Genomic DNA, 21,984 nt, shown 5'->3' on the forward strand with positions numbered 1-21,984 from the left:
TTCTTTTTTATTCGCCGTAAGCCGAGGGGTGGAGCTTACTTGTAAAATCCTTATTTTTCTACGAGAAATTACCATGTGAAATATGTTCTTAAGTAATCGTGTTAGACAAAGAAAACTAAATATGTATTATTAATTAAAAAAGAAAGCTATAAGAGAAGTCCCACCCAGTTGTCTCGATCTTAACCGTGAAGAATTTTCCATTCGTCGTTAGACCGAGGGGCGGAGCGTAATTGCAAAATCGATATTTCCCTATACAAAATTACCATTTGGTTTTAAGTTTTTTGTTGTCGAAATAAGTCTACACATACAAAGAAAAAAAGGCAAAATAGAAGCCCCGCCCACCCACCCTATCTCAATTGTGATGATTTTTTTTATTCGTCGTAAGCCAAAGGGACGGAGCTTTAACTGCAAAATCTTTACTTCTCTATGAGAAATTAAAAACATGTTTTGAGTATCGTGTTGTTTAAAGAATACTGTGTATATTAAGTAAAAAATAAAGCCAAAGATTAGGCCACACCCACACCCGCCCCAATCTCAATTCTCAATTGTGATGAATTTTTCATTCGTTGTCAGATCGAGAGGCGGGGCTTAATTGCAAGATCCATATTTGTCTGCAAGAATTTACCATTTTAAACATGTTTTAAGTTTCTCGTTTGGAAAAGACGACTACGTATATTGAGAAAAAAGGCGGTAAGTAAGTCTGACAACATTGCACGAATGTTAGGTTATATTTCGATTGATTGTATATAATATAAAATAACACCCCAGAATAACACAATCAAGACGAACAATGATTGTAAAATTGTAAGACTCCGTAGTTTCAATCACGCCTGAATAAAGTGTAATAAAAATCGTAAATTGAGGTTAGAAAAACGCCGGTCAGGCATGCCAACCTTTTCCTCTCGCGGTATTAATTACGTCCCGGAGCCCCTAAAAAATCCAAAATTGAATCAAAAACGTTTTAAGTTACTCAGTATTGACTGTCCATTGTCCACTTTCGTTTTTCTTTGGTATTTCAGCCCCATTTCGCCCCAAATTCCCACCTGTCACTTTTTTCGGTTGGCAGCATTTTCAAACTATTCCAATTTTTTGTGGTTATCGCTTATCATCAAAATGGCCTTTTTTCCGCCAAAGACCAAATAAAAGCGAAATAAGTGCTAAGAAATGTCTGTGTCAAGTACATCCATGTGGTAGGAGATAACCTATCATCGTAAGCCGTTTCTCATTTTTAACTTTTTAGCCAAAACTCGAGTTCGATGGAAAGCTCGCTCAATCTTTCCCTGAATGGGTGCGTGCAAGAAATCCTCAAATGTTTCTTTTGCGAGAAATTCCTGTCAGTGCCGCCCATCTACAACCACGAAAACGAGTCGATTTGTGGCCGCTGTCGGTTCGTGAACAAGGCTGAAGATTCGAAATGGGTTCGCCAAACTTTGTACGAATCAGTTGCCAAATATCTCATTTTTCCATGCTCGAATACGTCGTACGGGTGTAAAGCGCAGCTGAAATGGGGCGAAGTGGAAGAACACGAAAACACCTGTCTTTACAAGAAGCTCAATTGCCCCTATATCAATGACGATATTTTTGGTACTGATAAGTGTAAGTGGATGGGGTCTGGGCCGGGTTTGAACGAGCACCTTGAAAGCTGCCACGGAGACAACATCAAAAAACTACCAGAAGTCAATTTTACCGAGACCAAATGGAACTGCATTTTTTTAACCCGAATTTTAAAACAGCTCATGATCGTGACAATCAAGTACGAGCCACCCGAGAAACTCTCGTGTCTGGTTATGGTAAACGGGACCAGCACGGACTGTGATGCATACCGATACCAGTTGGAGTTGTACGACGAAAACCGAAAAAATTCAGTGATTTTGCGCAGGAGCAGGCTCGAAGACGCGGTCGGTTTTGAGGAGAACCTCGCCAATCCCGAGAAAATGCTAGTGGTGGAATTATCAGTAGTGAACGGGTTGCTCAAAAACCCGACTACCGTGATGGGTCGCTTCGGAATCATCAAGAAATCAAAGCGCGAGATTAGCTATGGAGACAAGAGTTTGAACTCGACGCAACTTGAGGGTGTTTTCGACGAGAATTTCCTGAGGGAGCTGGAATGCCCGGTTTGTAAAAACTACATGGTTCCACCCATCCAGATTTGTAGTACGGGTCACAGTTTCTGCCTGCGTTGCAGAGCACAGATGGACGAGTGCCCCACGTGCCGCCACCCCTTCCAAGAGGGTCGCAACTACACTCTGGAGAAGCTCACGACGTGCATTTCCTACCCTTGCATGTTCCGGGAGGCCGGGTGCTCTGTCGCTTGTTCCAGTGAGAAAATCCGGGAGCACGAGCAGGATTGTAGTTTTTCGGGGATACAGTGCTTTTTGGATTGCGCCACAGGGGCTGTCATGAATATGTTTAAGCACTTGAATGAGAAACACCATGATGGGTTGATTGTCGCCGGGGATGTGCATATTCTGGATGTGGGGGATAGGGAGGATACTTTGAGGTATTTCGCGATTTGCTTTGGCAACGATATTTTTAGATTGGTGGTTTGGTACGATGGGGATATTAAGTTTTCGTTGCAGCAGTTCGGGGTCAAGCAGAGCTCTTATGCGTACGAGTTGGAGATTGTTTGCTCCACGGAGTGCTCTGAGAAGATTATTTTGGGGAGGGAGTGTCAGCCGATGTGTAACGATTTCTGGGGGAGGTGTGTGGAGCTCCCCGAGGATATTATCGACAGGTTTATTTCAGAGGAGGAGCTGATATTTTTTAAAGTGCATTTGAAGAAGCTGACGTAAGAGGAAAAGCGCTTTGTTTTATTTAACGATAAGGATATTTATGTATTACTGTTATTTTTAAGTTTTTGAGGTCAATATATGTTTAAGTATACTCAGCTACGTGTTTTTTATTTTTTTAAAAAATTACTATTTTTGTCGAAGGGTGTATTATTGGTTGCCTAGTGACCCAAATAAAAATGACAAAAACAAAAAATTAAAATAATCCTATATTTGTGGTTTATGAGTCTGCCGTGATTTTTATCATAATTGCTTTACAGAAGTTTTTTCTTAGAGAAATTGAATTAAAATTAAAATTAATTAATATAGATGTGACATACAGGCTGATTTTGTAAAACCATCCTTATTGACATTAATAAGGAATTAATTCTTTGTGTTTTATACTAGCAAAACGTCTTAAACTAAGAATATTGTTGAAATCGTAGTAACCCAATGGATTTTTTTCGGGAAAATGTTTTGGAAACACTGAAAAATCGAAACATCGAAAAACTGGAAAATCGGAAAACCGAGAAATCGAAAAATCAAAAGTTCAAGAAATCGTGGAGTCGAAAAGTCGAACAATTGAGAAATTGACAATCAAAATATCGAAAAATCCGAATCCCGATAAATCGAGAAATCGAAAAATTGAAAAATTGAGAGATTGAAAGATCAAAAGGACGAGAAATCGAAAAGTGATGAAGTCGAAAAATCGAAAACTAGAGAAATCGACAAACCGAAATAGCCCAAAATAAAAAATTGAAAAACTGATAAATCGAAAAGTTGAAAAGCAGAACATCTAAAACCAGGAAGTCGAAAACTCGAAAGTTAAGAAATACTAAAAAATTAAAATGTCAAAAGATTGAAAAATCTAAAATTTAAAAATCCAAAAATTGAAAAATCGAAAATGTAAAAAGGTGGACACATCGAAAAATCCAGAAGTCAAAAATAGAAAAGCCGAAGAATTGAAATATTGAAAAATCCTGAAACTGAAGTATCTAAAAACTGAAAAATTGAAAAATCAAAAAAGTAAAGTCGAAAAATAGAAACCTTAAAAAATCAGAAACCTCAAAAATCAAAAAATTGAAGAACAGGAAAATCGAAACACTCGAAGATCAAGAAATGGGAAAATCAAAACATCGATTGATTGAAAAATCGAAAAATTGAGAGTTTATAAAAGTCAGATTTAAAAAATTAGAAAATCGAAAACTTAAATAAATAAATAAATAAATAAATAGGTATATATTTGCCAAACAGCATAAGCCACAAGTAGGCAAAAGAGAAAAAATACAAAATACATATATAACAGGAAATTACAATTAAATTACATAACATAAGTTAAAACTTGACAAAATGACAATTGAAACTCAGAAAATCTAAAACCGGGAAGTCGAAAAATCAAAAGGTTAAGAAATCGAAACATTTGAAAAATTGAAGTATCGAAGACCTGAAATGAAAAATCGGAAAATCGAAAAATCTAAAATTTTAAAAATTAAAAAATCTAAAATTTAAAAATCGACAAATTGAAAAATCAAAAAAGTAAAAAAATCGACACATCGAAAAATCCACGAGTGAAAAATCGAAAAGTCGAAGAATCGAAATATTGAAAAATCCCAAAACTGAATTATCGAAAAACTACAAAATGAAAGAAAAACTAAAAATGGGAAACTAAATCGGGAAATTAAAACATTGAAAAATCAAAAAATTTAAAACGACAATTGAAAACAGAAAATCTAAAACCGGGAAGTCGAAAAATCGAAAGATTAAGCAATCGAAAAATTGAAAAATCGAAAAAGTAAAAAAATCCACACATCGAAAACTCTAGAAGCCAAAAATCGAAAAGTCGAAGAATCGAAATTTTGAAAAATCCCAAAACTGAAAAATGAAAGAAAGACTGAAAAATGGAAAACCTGAAAAATCCGAAAACTGAAATATCCAAAAACTGGGAACCTAAAAAGTCGAAAAATTGAGCAATAGAAAAATCCAAAAAGTGAAGTGGAAAAATTGAAAACTTAAAAAAATTGAAAAATAAAAAATCAAAAACCTGAAAAATCGAAAAATTAAAGAATTGAAGAACAGGAATATCGAAACCCTCGAAAGTCAAGAAATGGGAAAATCAAAACATCGATTAATTGAAAAATCGAAAAACTGAGAGTTTATAAATGTCAAATTTGAAAAATTGAAAAATGGAAAATTTGAAAAATTGAAAAAATGACAACTGAAAAACAGAAAATCTAAAACCGGGAAGTCAAAAAATCGATAGATTAAGAGATCGAAACATTTGAAAAATTCGAAAACTTGAAAAACTGAAATATCGAAGAACTGAAACGAAAAATCGAGAAATCGAAAAATCTAAAATTTTAAATATTGAAAAATTAAAATATCAAGAAACTGAAAAATCTAAAATTTAAAAATCGAAAAATTGAGAAAACGACAATTGAAAAACAGAAACTCTAAAACCGGGAAGTCGAAAAATCGAAAGATTAAGAAATCGAAACATTTGAAAAATTGAAATATGGAAGAGCTGAAATGAAAAATCGAGAAATCGAAAAATCAAAAATTTTAAATATTGAAAAATTAAAATACCAAAAAATTGAGAAATCTAAAATTTAAAAATCGAAAAAGTAAAAAGTCGAGACATCGAAAAATCCAAAAGTGAAAAATGGAAAAGTCGAAGAACAAAAATATTGAAAAATCCCAAAACTGAAATACCGAAAAATGAAAGAAAAACTGACGAATCGAAAAACTGAAAAATCCCAAAACTGAAATGTCCAAAAACTGAGAAATTAAAAAATTGAAAAATTGAGAAATCGAAAAATCAAAAAAGTGACGTTGAAAAATCGAAACCTGAAAAATAGAAAAATTGAAAAACCAAAAAACCTGAAAAATCAATTGATTGAAAAATAGAAAAATTGAGAGTTTATAAAAGTCAAATTTGAAAAATTAGAAAATCGAAAATTTGACAAAATAACAATTGAAAAACTGAAAATCTAAAACCGAGAAGTCGAAAAATCGGAAGATTAAGCAATCGAAAAATTGAAAAATCGAAAAGTCAAAGAATCGAAATATTGAAAAATCCCAAAACTGAAATATCCAAAAACTGAGAACCTAAAAAGTCGAAAAATTGAGCAATCGAAAAAACCAAAAAGTAAAGTCGAAAAATCTAAACCTTAAAAAAACTAAAAAATGAAAAATCAAAAACCTGAAAAATCGAAAAATTACAGAATTGAAGAACAGGAATATCGAAGCCCCCGAAAGTCAACAAATGGGAAAATCAAAACATCGATTAATTGAAAAATCGAAAAATTGATAGTTTATAATTGTCAAACTTGAAAAATCGAAAATTTGAAAAAACGACAGTGGAAAAACAGAAAATCCAAAACCGGGAAGTCGAAAAATCGATAGATTAAGAAATCAAAACATTTGAAAAATTCTAAAACTTGAAAAACTGAAATTTCGAAGAACAGAAATGAAAAATCGAGAAACCTAAAATTTTAAATATAGAAACATTAAAATACCAAAAAATTGAGAAATCTAAAATTTAAAAATCGAAAAAGTAAAAAGTCGACACATCGAAAAATCCAGAAGTCAAAAATGGAAAAGTCGAAGAACAGAAATATTGAAAAATCCCAAAACTGACATATCGAAAAACTGAAAAATGAAAGAAAAACTGACGAATCGAAAAACTGAAAAATCCCAAAACTGAGAATCTAAAAAATCGAAAAATTGCGAATCAAAAAAGTGAAGTCGAAATATCGAAACCTTAAAAAAATCGAAAAATTGAAAAATCAAAAACCTGCAAAATCGTAAGATCGAAAAATTAAATAATGAGTAAACTGAAAAATCCCAAAACTGAAATGTCCAAAAACTGAGAAATTAAAAAATTGAAAAATTGAGAAATCGAGAGATCAAAAAACTGAAGTTGAACAATCGAAACCTGAAAAAAATCGAAAAATTGAAAAACCAAAAAACCTGAAACATCAATTAATTGAAAAATCGACAAACAAAGAGTTTATAAAAGTCAAAAATTGAAAAATCGAAATATTTAAAAATCGTAAAACTGAAAAGAAAAACTGAAAACCGAGAAATTGAAAAATTGAGAAATTGTAAAATTCAAAAATTGAAAAATAAATAGGAGTAAACTGAAAAGTCCCCAAATTAAAATTTCGAAAAACTGAGAATTCGAAAGTTGAAACAGCAAGAAATTATGGTCGAAATCGGTTAGGATAAAAGGATTTTGCAGTTAAGCTCCGCTTTCTTGGCTCACGGCGAATAAAAATAATCATCAGAATTGAGACAGGGTGGGTGGGCGGGGCTTATATTTTGCTCCTTTTTCTTAATATATATATATATATAGTCATCTTTTCATAACAAAAAACTTAAAACATGGTTAAAATGGTATTTTTTTGCAAGGAAATATGGATTTTGCAATTATGGGGCCGAGGCTAATTGTAAAATCGATATTTCGTCATACAAATTTTAAAATGTTTTAAGTTTCATGTTGTAGAAAGAAGTCTACATATATTAAAACAAAAAGACAAAATGTAAGCCCGCCCACCCACCCTGTCTCCATTGTGATGATCTTTTTTTATTCGCTGTGAACCAAGGGGGCGGAGATTAACTGCAAAATATTTATCTCTTTACAAGAAATTAAAAACATGATTTAGAGTATCGTGTTGTTCAAAGAATATTCTGTATATTAAGAAAAAACGCCAAAATATAAACCCCGCCCACCCACCCAATCTCTATTGTGATGTTTTTTTTATTCTTAGAAACTTGAAACACGTTCAAAATGGAAATATGGATTTTGCAATTAGGCTCCACCCCTAGGTCTGCCAACGAATGAAAACTTCATTACTATTTGGATGAGGGCAGGTGTGGGTGGGGCTTAATTTTGACTTTAATTTTTTCTTAATACACGTAGTATTCTTTGAATAACACGATACTCAAAAACACGTTTTTAATTTCTCGTAGAGAAATAAGGATTTTGCAGTTAAGCTCCGCCTTCTTACCTCACAACGAATAAAAAAAATCATCACAATTGAGATAGGGCGGGTGGGCGGGGCTTATATTTTGCTTCTTTTTTCTTGGTTTACATAGCATCTTTTCACAACAAGAAACTTAAAACATGGTTAAAATGGTATATTTTTGCAAGGAAATATGGATTTAGCAATAATGGGGCGGAGCCTATTTGCAAAATAGATATTTCCCTATACATTTTTTTTTTAAACATGTTTTAAGTTTCATGTTGTGAAAAGAAATCTTTTTCAGTTTCTCAATTTTTAATTTTCTCGATTTTTACTTTTCATTTCCCGACTTTATATAACATCTCCGATGTTTTAAATTTTCGTGTTGGAAGAACTTTAAAGCGCTAAAGTAAAAAATTTAAAAATTGGAAAATTGAGAAATACTTAGAAAAATCGAAACTTTGAAACATCGATAAATCGAAAAATCGAAATTCTAAAATTTAAAAAATCGAAAAATTGATATACAAAAATCGAAAAATTGGAAAAATTAAAGAATCGAAAAACTGAATAACTTGAGAAGTCGAGAATTCGAAAAACCGGAAAGTCGAAATGGTTTTCAACGAAAAGAAATCGAAACATCGAGAAATTGAAAATCCCAGAAATTGAAGAATCGAAAAATTGATAAATGCCAAAATTGAAATATGGAAAAATTAGAAATAATAGGTAAATTGACGAATCGAAAAGTCGAAAAACGCAGATATCCAAAAATCGAAGAATCGAAAATAAAGAATTTAAAAAAATCTCAAAACTGAAACATCGAAATATCGAGAAAACTAAAAATTTAATAATCGAAAATTCGAAAAATCGAGAAATCGAAAAATCCAAAAGTCGAATAGTCAGAAGTCGAAACGTCGAGACCTCGAAAAATCCTCAACTCGGAAACAGAAAAATTAAAAGCCACGAAACTAAAAAATCGAACAATTGAAAAACCAAAGAATCGAAAAAATTGTGAAATATCGAAAATTTGCAAAGAAATGAAAAATCCTGAAAATTCCAAACATTGGAAAATGAAAATATTGTAGACTCGGAAAACTGAAAAACCAGGAAATTTGAAAATCGAAAAATTAAAAATCGTGAAATTTAAAAGCCGAGAAAATGAAAAAAAGAGAAATCGTAAAATCAAAAATTTTTAAATTCGAAAATTTGAAAAATGCAATTCGAAGAAACAAAAAAACTGAGAAAATCCAAAAATTGCATTACCCTAAAATTGTAAAATAAATTGAAAAACTAAAGATGGAAGAAACTGAAAAGTCGAAAATTTCTAATCAAAAAATTCCAGAGTCAAAAAATTGAAAAATCGAAAATTTGAAAAAACGACAATTGAAAAACCTAAAATCTAAAACCGGGAAGTCGAAAAATCGTAAGATTAAGAATTCGAAACATTTGAAAAATTGAAATATGGAAGAGATGAAATGAAAAATCGAGAAATCGAAAAACCTAAAATTTTAAATATAGAAACATTAAAATACCAAAAAATTGAGAAATCTAAAATTTAAAAATCGAAAAAGTAAAAAGTCGACACATCGAAAAATCCAGAAGTCAAAAATGGAAAAGTCGAAGAACAGAAATATTGAAAAATCCCAAAACTGAAATATCGAAAAACTGAAAAATGAAAGAAAAACTGACGAATCGAAAAACTGAAAAATCTCAAAACTGAAATATTCAAAGACTGATGAGAACCTAAAGAATCGAAAAATGGAGAAATCGAAAAATCAAAAAAGTGAAGTTGAAACGCTGGTAAATCTAGTGACAATTTGTCGAAAGTAAAACGCGTCGTTAAAAATATGATGACATTTTTTCTATTGTAGTTAATTTTATTCCTAGTTAGAAACAAACACTGTTACCAACACAAGTCGAGGAGTCCTCAACATTAATTTAATTTACACTATGACGTTGACTGTTCTCTGGTAAGGACGTTGTTGACATTGGGTTTTCATTTTTCAACCAATCAAATTGCGGTAGTGCGCAGTGCTGCCAACTGGAAAGAAAATCCCCCGAAATAGGGGGACATTTTCTGGTTGACAGCACTAATTCCTCGAAAATCAAATTTTGCTGCCATTATTTTCATTTTTGCAATTAGGCTCCGCCCCTCGGTCTGACAACGAATGAAAAATTCATCACAATTGAGCTTGGGATGGGATATGGGTGGGGCCTAATTTTTGGCTTGTTTTTCTCTTAACATACATGGTATTTTTTGAACAACACGATACTCAAAAACATGTTGTTTATTACTTGTAGAGAAATAAGCATTTTGCAGTTAAGTTCCGCCTTCTTAGCTCACGACGATTAGAAAAATCATCAGAATCGAGATAGGGCGGGTGGGCGGGGCTTATATTTTATCTTGTTTCTTAATATACATCGCCATCTTTTCCCAACAAGAAACTTAGAACATGGTTAAAATGGTACTTTTTGTAAGGAAATATGGATTTTGCAATTATAGGGCCGAGGCTAATTGCAAAATCGATATTTTCTTATACAAATTTTAAAATGTTTTAAGTTTCATGTTGCAGTAGGAAGTCCACACATATTAAAACAAAAAGACAAAATATAAGCCCGCCCACCCGCCCTATCTCAATTGTGATGATTTTTTTTATTCGCTGTTATTCAAGAGGGCGGAGCTTAACTGCAAAATACTTATTTATTTACAAGAAATTAAAAATATGTTTTTGAGTATCGTGTTGTTCAAAAAATACTATGTAAATTAAGAAAAAACGCCAAAATATAAACCCCGCCCGCCCACCCCATCTCAATTGTGATGTTTTTTTTTTCTTAGAAACTTGAAACAAGTTCAAAATGGAAACATGGATTTTGCAATTAGGCTCCACCCCTAGGTCTGCCAACGAATGAAAACTTCATTACTTTTTGGATGAGGGCAGGTGTGGGTGGGGCTTAATTTTGACTTTAATTTTTTCTTAATACACGTAGTATTCTTTGAATAACACGATACTCAAAAACACGTTTTTAATTTCTCGTAGAGAAATAAGGATTTTGCAGTTAAGCTCCGCCTTCTTACCTCACAACGAATAAAAAAAATCATCACAATTGAGATAGGACGGGTGGGCGGGGCTTATATTTTGCTTCTTTTTTCTTGATTTACATAGTCATCTTTTCACAACAAGAAACTTAAAACATGGTTAAAATGGTATATTTTTGCAAGGAAATATGGATTTAGCAATAATGGGGCGGAGCCTAATTGCAAAATAGATATTTCCCTATACAATTTTTTTTTAAACATGTTTTAAGTTTCATGTTGTGAAAAGAAATCTTTTTCAGTTTCTCAATTTTTATTTTTCCCGATTTTTACTTTTCATTTCCCGACTTTATATAACATCTCCGATGTTTTAAATTTTCGTGTTGGAAGAACTTTAAAGCGCTAAAATAAAAAATTGGAAAATTGAGAAATACTTAGAAAAATCGAAACTTTGAAACATCGATAAATCGAAAAATCGAAATTCTAAAATTTAAAAAATCGAAAAATTGATATACAAAAATCGAAAAATTGGAAAAATTAAAGAATCGAAAAACTGAATAAGTTGAGAAGTCGAGAATTCGAAAAACCGGAAAGTCGAAATGGTTTTCAACGAAAAGAAATCGAAACATCGAGAAATTGAAAATCCCAGAAATTGAAGAATCGAAAAATTGATACATGCCAAAATTGAAATATGGAAAAATTAGAAATAATAGGTAAATTGACGAATCGAAAAGTCGAAAAACGCAGATATCCAAAAATCGAAGAATCGAAAATAAAGAATTTAAAAAAATCTCAAAACTGAAACATCGAAATATCGAGAAAACTAAAAATTTAATAATCGAAAATTCGAAAAATCGAGAAATCGAAAAATCCAAAAGTCGAATAGTCAGAAGTCGAAACGTCGAGACCTCGAAAAATCCTCAACTCGGAAACAGAAAAATTAAAAGCCACGAAACTAAAAAATCGAACAATTGAAAAACCAAAGAATCGAAAAAATTGTGAAATATCGAAAATTTGCAAAGAAATGAAAAATCCTGAAAATTCCAAACATTGGAAAATGAAAATATTGTAGACTCGGAAAACTGAAAAACCAGGAAATTTGAAAATCGAAAAATTAAAAATCGTGAAATTTAAAAACCGAGAAAATGAAAAAAAGAGAAATCGTAAAATCAAAAATTTTTAAATTCGAAAATTTGAAAAATGCAATTCGAAGAAACAAAAAAACTGAGAAAATCCAAAAATTGCATTACCCTAAAATTGTAAAATAAATTGAAAAACTAAAGATGGAAGAAACTGAAAAGTCGAAAATTTCTAATCAAAAAATTCCAGAGTCAAAAAATTGAAAAATCGAAAATTTGAAAAAACGACAATTGAAAAACCTAAAATCTAAAACCGGGAAGTCGAAAAATCGTAAGATTAAGAATTCGAAACATTTGAAAAATTGAAATATGGAAGAGATGAAATGAAAAATCGAGAAATCGAAAAACCTAAAATTTTAAATATAGAAACATTAGAATACCAAAAAATTGAGAAATCTAAAATTTAAAAATCGAAAAAGTAAAAAGTCGACAGATTGAAAAGTCCAGAAGTCAAAAATGGAAAAGTCGAAGAACAGAAATATTGAAAAATCCCAAAACTGAAATATCGAAAAACTGAAAAATGAAAGAAAAACTGACGAATCGAAAAACTAAAAAACTTCAAAACTGAAATATTCAAAAACTGAGGACCTAAAGAATCGAAAAATGGAGAAATCGAAAAATCAAAAAAGTGAAGTCGAAACGCTGGTAAATCTAGTGACAATTTGTCGAAAGTAAAGCGCGTCGTTAAAAATATGATGACATTTTTTCTATTGTAGTTAATTTTATTCCTAGTTAGAAACAAACACTGTTACCAACACAAGTCGAGGAGTCCTCAACATTAATTTAATTTACACTATGACGTTGACTGTTCTCTGATAAGGACGTTGTTGACATTGGGTTTTCATTTTTCAACCAATCAAATTGCGGTAGTGCGCAGTGCTGCCAACTGGAAAGAAAATCCCCCGAAATAGGGGGACATTTTCTGGTTGACAGCACTAATTCCTCGAAAATCAAATTTTGCTGTCATTATTTTCATTTTTGCAATTAGGCTCCGCCCCTCGGTCTGACAACGTATGAAAAATTCATCACAATTGAGCTTGGGATGGGATATGGGTGGGGCCTAATTTTTGGCTTGTTTTTCTCTTAACATACATGGTATTTTTTGAACAACACGATACTCAAAAACATGTTGTTTATTACTTGTAGAGAAATAAGCATTTTGCAGTTAAGTTCCGCCTTCTTAGCTCACGACGATTAGAAAAATCATCAGAATCGAGATAGGGCGGGTGGGCGGGGCTTATATTTTGTCTTGTTTCTTAATATACACCGCCATCTTTTCACAACAAGAAACTTAGAACATGGTTAAAATGGTACTTTTTGTAAGGAAATATGGATTTTGCAATTATAGGGCCGAGGCTAATTGCAAAATCGATATTTTCTTATACAAATTTTAAAATGTTTTAAGTTTCATGTTGTAGTAGGAAGTGATGATTTTTTTTATTCGCTGTTATTCAAGAGGGCGGAGCTTAACTGCAAAATACTTATTTATTTACAAGAAATTAAAAATAGATTTTTGAGTATCGTGCTGTTCAAAGAATACTAGGTATATTAAGAAAAAAAAAGCAAAATATAAATCCCGCCCGCCCACCCCGTCTCAATTGTGATGATTTTTTATTCTTAGAAATATGCCTTCCATGGCAATTTCTTGTAGAGAAATAATAAGGATTTTGCAATTAAATTCCGCTAATTTGGGTCTCGACGATTAAAAAAAAATCATCACAATTGAGATAGCGTGGGTGGGCGGGGCTTCAATTTTGCCTTTTTTTCTTAGTATGCGTAGACTTATTTCGACAACAAAAAACTTAAAACTAAATGGTAAAGTTGTATAGGGAAATATCGATTTTGCAATTACGCTCCGCCCCTCGGTCTAACGACGAATGAAAAATTCTTCACGGTTAAGATCGAGACGACTGGGTGGGACTTCTCTTATAGCTTTCTTTTTTAATTAATAATACATATTTAGTTTTCTTTGTCTAACACGATTACTTAAGAACATATTTCACATGGTAATTTCTCGTAGAAAAATAAGGATTTTACAAGTAAGCTCCACCCCTCGGCTTACGGCGAATAAAAATGAATCAGCAGAATTTTTTTCTTAATATACTATACTATTTCCTTTTATAACAAGAAGCTTAAAACCTGGTTAAAATGGTTTTTGCAAAGAAGTATGAATTTCGAAACTATTGGTCGGAATATAATTGCAAAATCGATATTTCCTTATACAAATTTTCCATTTTAAACATGTTTTAATTTTCATGTTGTGAAAAAGAAGTCTACACATATTAAAACAAAAAGACAAAATATAAGCCCGCCCACCCGCCCTATCTCAATTCTGATGATTTTTTTATTCACCGAGAAGCAAAGGGGCGAAGCTTAACTGCAAAATATTTATTTCTATACAAAAAATTAAAAGCATATTTTTCACTATCGTGTTGTTCAAAGAATACTGTGTATGTATTAAAAAAAGCAAAATATAAACCCACCCCGTCTCAATTGTGATGATTTTTTTTATTCTTAGAAACTTAAAACGCGTTTAAAATGGTAAATTCTTGTAAGAAAATATGGATCTTGCAATTAAGCCCCGCCCCTCTATCTGACAACGAATGAAAAATTCATCACAATTGAGATAGGGTGGGTGGGCGGGGCCTATATTTTGCCTTTTTTTCTTAATATACATAGCCATCTTTTCACAAGAAGAAACTTAGAACATGCTTAAAATTATACTTTTTGCAAGAAAATATGGATTTTGCAATTATGGGGCCGAGGCTAATTGCAAAATCGATATTTTCTTATACAAATTTTAAACATGTTTTAAGTTTCAAGTTGTAGTAAGAAGTCTACACATATTAAAACAAAAATGCATAATGTAGGCCCGCCCACCCACCCACCCTATCTCAATTGTGATGATTTTTTTTTATTCGCCGTGAACCAAGGGGGCGGAGCTTAACTGCAAAATATTTATTTCTTCACAAGAAATTAAAAGCATGTTTTTGAGTATCGTGTTGTTCAAAAAATATTATGTATACATATGTATTAAGAAAAAAAGCAAAATTTAGCCCCGCCCACCCACCCCATCTCAATTGTGATGATTTTTTTATTCGTAGAAACATGTCTTTCATGGTAATTTCTTGTCGAGAAATATTAAGGATTTTGCAAGTAAATTCCGGTACTTTGGCTCTCGACGATTGCAGAAAAAAATAATCACAATTGAGATAGGGTGGGTGGGCGGGGCACATTTTTCGCCTTTTTCCTCAATATACGTAGTCGTCTTTTCAGAACGAGAAACTTAAAACATATTTAAAATGGTAAATTCTTGTAGACAAATATGGATCTTGCAATTAAGCCCCGCCTCTAGATCTGACAACGAATGAAAAATTCATCACAATTGAGAATTGAGTTTGGGACGAGTATGGGTGTGGCCTAATCTTTGGCTTTATTTTTTTACTTAATATACACAGTATTCTTTAAATAACACGATACTCAAAACATGTTTTTAATTTCTCATAGAGAAGTAAGGATTTTGCAGTTAAAGCTCCGTCCCTTTGGCTTACGACAAATAAAAAAATCATCACAATTGAGATAGGGTGGGTGGGCGGGGCTTCTATTTTGCCTTTTTTTCTTAGTATGTGTAGACTTATTTCGACAACAAAAAACTCAGAACTAAATGGCAAATTTGTATAGGGAAATATCGATTTTGCAATTACGCTCCGCCCCTCGGTCTAACGACGAATGAAAAATTCTTCACGGTTAAGATCGAGACGACTGGGTGGGACTTCTCTTATAGCTTTCTTTTTTAATTAATAATACATATTTAGTTTTCCTTGTCTAACACGATTACTTAAGAACATATTTCACATGGTAATTTCTCGTATAAAAATAAGGATTTTACAATTAAGCTGCGCCTCTCAGCTTACGACGAATAAAAAAGGATCATCAGATTTTTTTTCATATACCATATTATTTGTTTTCATAACAAGAAATTTAAAACATGGTTAAAATAGTTTTTGTAAGGAAATATGAAATTTTGAAACTATTGGTTGGAATGTAATTGCAAAATCGACATTTCCTTATACAAATTTTCCATTTTAAATATGTTTAAGTTTCATGTTGTGACAAAGAAGTCTACACATATTAAAACAAAAAGACAAAATATTAGGGGGCGGAGCTTAACTGCAAAATATTTATCTCTTCACAAGAGATTAAAAACATGTTTTTGAGTATCGTGTTGTTCAAAGAATATTATGTATATGTATTAAGAAAAAAAAGCAAAATTTAGCCCCGCCCACCCACCCCATCTCAATTGTGATGTTCTTTTTATTCCTAGAAACATGTCTTTCATGGTAATTTCTTGTATAGAAATAATAAGGATTTTGCAATTAAATTCTACTCCTTTGGCTCTCGACGATTGAAAAAAGAATCACCACAATCGAGATAGGGTGGGTGGGCGGGGCATATTTTTCGCCTTTTTTCTCAATATACGTAGTCGTCTTTTCAGAACGAGAAACTTAAGTTTAAAATGGTAAATTCTTGTAGACAAATATGGATCTTTGGGCGGAGTCTAATTGCAAAATCTATATTTCCTTATACAAATTTTCCATTTTAAACATGTTTCAAGTTTTATGTTGTGAAAAAGAAGTTTACACATATTAAAACAAAAAGGCAAAATATAAGCCCACCCACCCGCCCTGTCTCAATTGTGATGACTTTTTTTATGTCTTCTCGTAGAGAAATAAGGATTTTGCAGTTAAGCTCCGCCGTCTTGACTCACGACGAATAAAAAAATTCATCACAATTGAGACAGGGTGGGTGGGCGGGGCTTATATTTTGCCTTTTTTTCCTTAGTATGTGTAGACTTATTTCGACACAAGAAACTTAAAACATCTCTAAAACGGTAAATTTTTGTTGTAATCAACTTAAATCCTCGACTTTGCTTCTACAACCCCTTTAAATACGGCAAAAGCTCTTCGCAGCTTCTGGACTGTTTCCTTTTTATGTGAAAGAATCTCGAAGGCTCTTGGTGCTATTTGTTTAAGAATCTGAGTGATCTTTTTAGGCATTTAGAAGAATCTCGGGGGTTCCTAGTGTTCTATTTTTTTTTTTTTTTGAGAATTTGTAAGGAAACATTTTTTGTGAGATATTACTTTGTCCCCATATCTCACTTGTCCCGTCTTCCTCTACTTACATAATTGCAGAAAGATTACTGTTATTGCGGCATCAAGCTTGCTTTATTATATTTACACAATTATAGTCTGATTTTTTGAGAATTTTCCCGGTAATAAACGTCATTTTATTTTTTGTTTTAAAGATCAAAGTAATGGTAAATATACAGAATATCGACAATGTATGTTTAAGTATTATATGTAGGTGCATCAACACTCAACGCCCCTGTGGCCTAATGGATAAGGCATCGGCCTCCTAAGCCGGGGACTGTGGGTTCGAGTCCCACCAGGGGTACTAAGTTTTTTTTGTTTTATTTCATAAATTACCCCAAGAAAAGTATTGTTACAATTATGTAAAATGCGACGTTTTTCCATAAACGACAATGTTCAAATTTTAGGCGATTTTTCAAAAAATTCAGGTACAAAAATTAATTCAATGCCATGGAAGCAGTTGATTGGTTAAAATTCTGAAGTTTCATTGGTTGCGCAATTGTCACATGTTGTTTATTTGTGTGGTGTCAAAATTATAACCTCAAAGTTTGTGAAGATTTTAAACATTTATTTTTTGTTAACTGTGTTTATTATTGAGTAATGAGTAAGCGTATTTCCGTCCACTGAAATGGAATTACGTAACTACGTTTTATTTAATTAATGAGTAACAAAAATAACATGTCATGACGTGTTATTATTATCTGATAACACTTGTTGTTTATAAATAGTGGTGAATCATGAAACACCTATGGAGATTCTTTGCAGGCGTAGACACGACTCAGACTACTCAAACTATGGTAAAATGTTCGATGTTTTGAATTTTTTCATGATTAAAACAATTTTAGAGCATTTACTCAACTCCTGTGGTAGTTTACGCTGACGGATCCTTCAGGAATAAGAAGTGTGGAATTGGGGTGTACTTTCCCGGGGATAAATCCTTCAGTTCCAGAGAAGTATCCAAAGTCATAGACCACCATAAACTGACCAACCAAGTCGCCGAACTTGCAGCTTGCATTAACGCTATTGAAATAGCCCAAGAAGTTGGTATTCAACACCTAGAAGTCCGCACGGATTCCCAATACGTCGTAAACAGCATGAGCAAGTGGATCCACCAGTGGAAACCCAAGAACTGGAAAAAAATCGGAAAAAACTGTGATATTGAAAACAAGGATCTCATAATGAAACTAGACAATCTCTGCGCATCCACCAAAGTTGATTGGGTAACAATAATAACTAAACTGAAACCCGCTCCACACTAAAACTATTTCCAGGTGCACATCCCCCGCAACGCCAACAAAAAAGCAAACGACTTAGCCCAAAAGGCCACCAAGCATTTATAACTCTGTAATTTACACAATAAATTTTCTTAAAAAACCGGCAAAGTGTTTGAGGACTTGACTGGCCCGAAGTACTTGTGCGTGAGCGCCTCGTGCGCCGTACACCGCTCCAGGTGGTCATAACACAACAGCGCGTCCAAAAAGTCAAAGGCGTTGTGGTTCACCAGGTGCTCGTTCTCGGTGTTGACAAACCTCTGCCACGGCTTCTTCGAATGAATCCCCAGCGTCTCCTGCAAGCTATTCTCCAAAGTAATGTTGTATTTGCTCAAGTAGGTGTAGAATTTCGTGGTCCCCAGCACCTTGACGATGCAGTACAGCTGGTTCCTGTTGTCAAACCCCTGAAAGAAGGGCTCTTTGCGGAAAATCATGGCGGCGAAGACGCACCCCAGGGACCACAAGTCGAGCGAGTAGTCGTAGTAGCCGTACTCGACGAGGAGCTCCGGGCCCTTGTAGTGGCGCGACGCCACCCGGACGTTGTAGCGCTCCCCGGGCCGGTAGAACTCCGCTAAACCGAAATCAATCAGTCTTATTTTGCGGTTTTTCCGGTCGATGATGATGTTGTGGGGCTTGACGTCCCGGTGCATGATCCCTTTACTGTGACAGTAATCCAGGGCTTTCAGGATTTCGTAGATGTAGTAGCGGATGTCGGCGTCGTTCAGCTTCAAGTAGACTTCTTTGAAGTCTTCATTGTTGGAAGTGGCTTCGAAAATGAGCGCGTGGAGCCCGGTGGTGGGCACGGTCACTGTAGCGAACAAGTTGATGATGTTCGGGCCGTTTTTCAGGTGTTCCAGGATTTTTATCTCTCGTTTGATTTTGGGTTTCTTTATTGGCTTCAGCATTTTTACTACCACGGTTTCGTTCTTTGCATCGTGGACACCCTCGAAGACGAGGCTGTATTTGCCCTGGCCGATCTTTCGGACGAGGCTGTAGTTGTTAATGTCGTCCGTCGGGGGGTTGTAGGAGTCGTATTCGAAGTATGAAGACGGTTTGCTGGTGAATACGTCCGAATAAATTCTCGAGGTTGTGACTACAACGGTACGACTAGAATGTGTTATTGGGGTTATTTGGGGCTGAAGGGGCGCAACGACTTACGGAGTGTCCTCCAAATCCATTTTCTGGACGAATTTCGTGCAAATTTTCTTTGACATTTGTAATTTGAATGGGAAAAGAGCGCCAACGGAGAGGCAACTGAACAAAGCGAACTTCCCTAGTCACACCGAGACTGACGACGAATATTATTAGAAAAGCGGCGTACAAGCGTTGAATTGTGTCGCAGTTAATCTGTATCCAACAATAATTAGATCTATATTTTTTTAAATATTCTTAATACCAGTTTGAATTAAACCAGTCAATCTCATAGAATGCTTGTATGTTGTTCCCAATGAACGCCTCTACTGGTGTGGTACGGAACTAAAATCGGCGCCAAATTTGAAAGGGAATTTTGCTAATAGATTTTTTTTTATATTTAAAGGGAAAACATTCTTTGTGCATTTTTATATGTTGGTTTCAAAATGCCAAAATAGGCTTTGAAACCAACATATAAAAAGACACAAACAGTACAATAAAAAATGTTGAATATTTTACAAACAATATATTTAACCGTAACATTGAATTATTAATGAAAATACTACTACAAATAACATTAAAAATACCATAATATGACAAAATTCTAAAAGTACCAAAAAGTCAAAGTGGTTGTTTTGACATATGTTTGAATAGAAATCCGCTGATGTAGCCTATAACATTCTGGTCATAAAGTTTATCCTTCGATCAGTGGCGTAACAATAAATCTACGGGCCTGTGTTCCACAACACTGTGGGGCCCCTAATGAACAGCGAAATAAAAATTATTTAAAAATACGAGTATAATGAGTAAAGTATGAGTATATTGCAACTAGGGCTTACGTTTTATTAAAATCATTCTACCTGAAACACTGAATTAAAAAACAAAATACCTATAATAACTACCTAAATACATATAATTAAAATGTATATTAGAAATAAAAATGCCCGTTTTTTTATCACAAAATTGTTTTTTTCTTGCTTTCCAATGGGCACAAGTTGATACAAGATTTGACACATCTAAGCTTCTGGCAATATGATTTTCAAGTGAGATAATAAGCCAGTGAAGATAATCTGCATTGGCCCATTGTGTTACTTAAAAAAAATTTAGTCATTTTTAGTTTCGAAAAAGATCTTTCCGTTGAAGTCAGCGAACGATGTACCTATTGTAAGAAAAGTGAAACATGTTGTGATAATTTCACTGAAACTAGTGCAGGTACTAGGTACTCATTCTGTAATAATTTGGTGGTCCAGTGTTTTTTCTACTTAAAAATTAGTTGTAACATACATCAGATATAATTTATTATTCCAAAAAAGCACCACAGACACAATATTAAAATAGTTTTGAAAATACGAAAGTTTTCATAAAACACAATTGAAACTGATTTTTTTTTTACGTCTTACAGCATAAAGTTTCACTGAAGATCTGAAGACAAAATTTAAGTATTTTGTTGTCCTGAATCATAAATTAGTCATACTTTTGTAAGCTAAAGATTGGTAATTTACTTAATGGGGTAATTCAGGTCACACGAATTACAGTTCGTCGTCTGAGAACTTGTTTGATCTACAGACCAGAGCGCACTCAAGCCAATGTCGACTCTAAGCGTTCGGAAACGATTTGATTTATAAGCCATGGTCCGTGATCTGATATACATCCTAGCCGGCCTAGACCATAATTTCTTGCTGTTTCAACTTTCGAATTCTCAGTTTTTCGAAATTTTAGTTTTGGGGACTTTTCAGTTTACTCCTATTTATTATTTAATTTTTAATTTCTCAATTTTCAAGTTCTCGATTTTCAGTTTTTCTCTTCAATTTTACGATTTTTAAACATTTCGATTTTTCAATTTTAGACTTTTATAAACTCTTTATTTGTCGATTTTTCAATTAATTGATTTTTCAGGTTTTTTGGTTTTTCAATTTTTCTATTTTTTCAGGTTTCGATTTTTCAACTTCACTTTTTTGATTTTTCGATTTCTCAATTTTTCAATTTTTTAATTTCTCAGTTTTTCGACATTTCAGTTTTAGGATTTTTCAGTTCACTTATTATTCAATTTTTCGATCTTACGATTACGCAGATTTTTGATTTTTCAATTTTTCGATTCTTTAGATTCTCAGTTTTTGGATATTTCAGTTTTGGAATTTTTCAGTTTTTTGATTCGTCAGTTTTTCTTTCATTTTTCAGTTTTTCGATATTTCAGTTTTGGGATTTTTCAATATTTCTGTTCTTCGACTTTCCATTTTTGACTTCTGGATTTTTCGATGTGTTGACTTTTTACTTTTAAATTTTAGATTTCTCAATTTTTTTGAATTTTAATTTTTCAATTTTTAAAATTTTAGATTTTTCTATTTCTCGATTTTTCATTTTAGCTCTTCCATATTTCAATTTTTCAAATGTTTCGATTTCTTAATCTTTCGATTTTTCGACTTTCCGGTTTTAGATTTTCTGTTTTTCAATTGTCGTTTGTTCAAATTTTCGATTTTTCAATTTTTCAAATTTGACATTTATAAACTGTTAATTTTTCGATTTTTCAATT

General features: G+C 33.0%; 3 protein-coding genes and 1 non-coding gene across 4 annotated transcripts; 3 read left to right on the top strand and 1 right to left on the bottom strand.

The window, feature by feature from the left end:
• Window positions 1-1,090: 1,090 nt before the first annotated feature.
• Window positions 1,091-2,887, top strand: LOC135131450 (uncharacterized). Its single transcript, XM_064059218.1, has 2 exons — window positions 1,091-1,190; window positions 1,241-2,887. The coding sequence occupies exons 1-2, from the start codon at window positions 1,165-1,167 to the stop codon at window positions 2,790-2,792; spliced, it is 1,578 nt and encodes a 525-aa protein (XP_063915288.1). The 5' UTR covers window positions 1,091-1,164; the 3' UTR covers window positions 2,793-2,887.
• A 14,396-nt stretch (window positions 2,888-17,283) lies between these two features.
• Window positions 17,284-17,356, top strand: Trnar-ccu (transfer RNA arginine (anticodon CCU)). The gene has a single exon. It is a non-coding gene; the product is annotated as a tRNA-Arg (tRNA).
• A 230-nt stretch (window positions 17,357-17,586) lies between these two features.
• LOC135131481 (ribonuclease H-like) lies at window positions 17,587-18,434 on the top strand. Its single transcript, XM_064059253.1, has 3 exons — window positions 17,587-17,849; window positions 17,898-18,272; window positions 18,324-18,434. Exons 1-3 carry the CDS (start codon window positions 17,790-17,792, stop codon window positions 18,390-18,392), a joined length of 504 nt encoding a protein of 167 aa, XP_063915323.1. The 5' UTR covers window positions 17,587-17,789; the 3' UTR covers window positions 18,393-18,434.
• Window positions 18,419-19,585, bottom strand: LOC135131480 (casein kinase II subunit alpha-like). The gene is made up of 2 exons (XM_064059252.1): window positions 19,482-19,585; window positions 18,419-19,430 (listed from the first exon to the last, which is right to left on the bottom strand). The coding sequence occupies exons 1-2, from the start codon at window positions 19,535-19,537 to the stop codon at window positions 18,419-18,421; spliced, it is 1,068 nt and encodes a 355-aa protein (XP_063915322.1). The 5' UTR covers window positions 19,538-19,585.
• Between the last annotated feature and the right edge of the window lie 2,399 nt (window positions 19,586-21,984).

Source organism: Zophobas morio, unplaced genomic scaffold (assembly GCF_036711695.1).
Source record: "Zophobas morio isolate AGI-343-1 ecotype UQ-CSIRO unplaced genomic scaffold, CSIRO_AGI_Zmor_V1 ptg000020l, whole genome shotgun sequence".
In the NCBI taxonomy this organism is placed as follows: domain Eukaryota; kingdom Metazoa; phylum Arthropoda; class Insecta; order Coleoptera; family Tenebrionidae; genus Zophobas; species Zophobas morio.

Bases quoted from the DNA above. Each gene is read 5' to 3' on its own strand.
- LOC135131450 (XM_064059218.1), top strand. From the start codon at position 1,165: ATGTCTGTGTCAAGTACATCCATGTG. The intron at 1,191-1,240 runs GTAGGAGATAAC...TTAACTTTTTAG, and splicing joins GTGTCAAGTACATCCATGTG to CCAAAACTCGAGTTCGATGG.
- LOC135131481 (XM_064059253.1), top strand. From the start codon at position 17,790: ATGAAACACCTATGGAGATTCTTTGCAGGCGTAGACACGACTCAGACT. The intron at 17,850-17,897 runs GTAAAATGTTCG...AAACAATTTTAG, and splicing joins CTCAGACTACTCAAACTATG to AGCATTTACTCAACTCCTGT. The intron at 18,273-18,323 runs GTAACAATAATA...AACTATTTCCAG, and splicing joins CATCCACCAAAGTTGATTGG to GTGCACATCCCCCGCAACGC.
- LOC135131480 (XM_064059252.1), bottom strand. From the start codon at position 19,537: ATGTCAAAGAAAATTTGCACGAAATTCGTCCAGAAAATGGATTTGGAG. The intron at 19,431-19,481 runs GTAAGTCGTTGC...AACACATTCTAG, and splicing joins ATGGATTTGGAGGACACTCC to TCGTACCGTTGTAGTCACAA.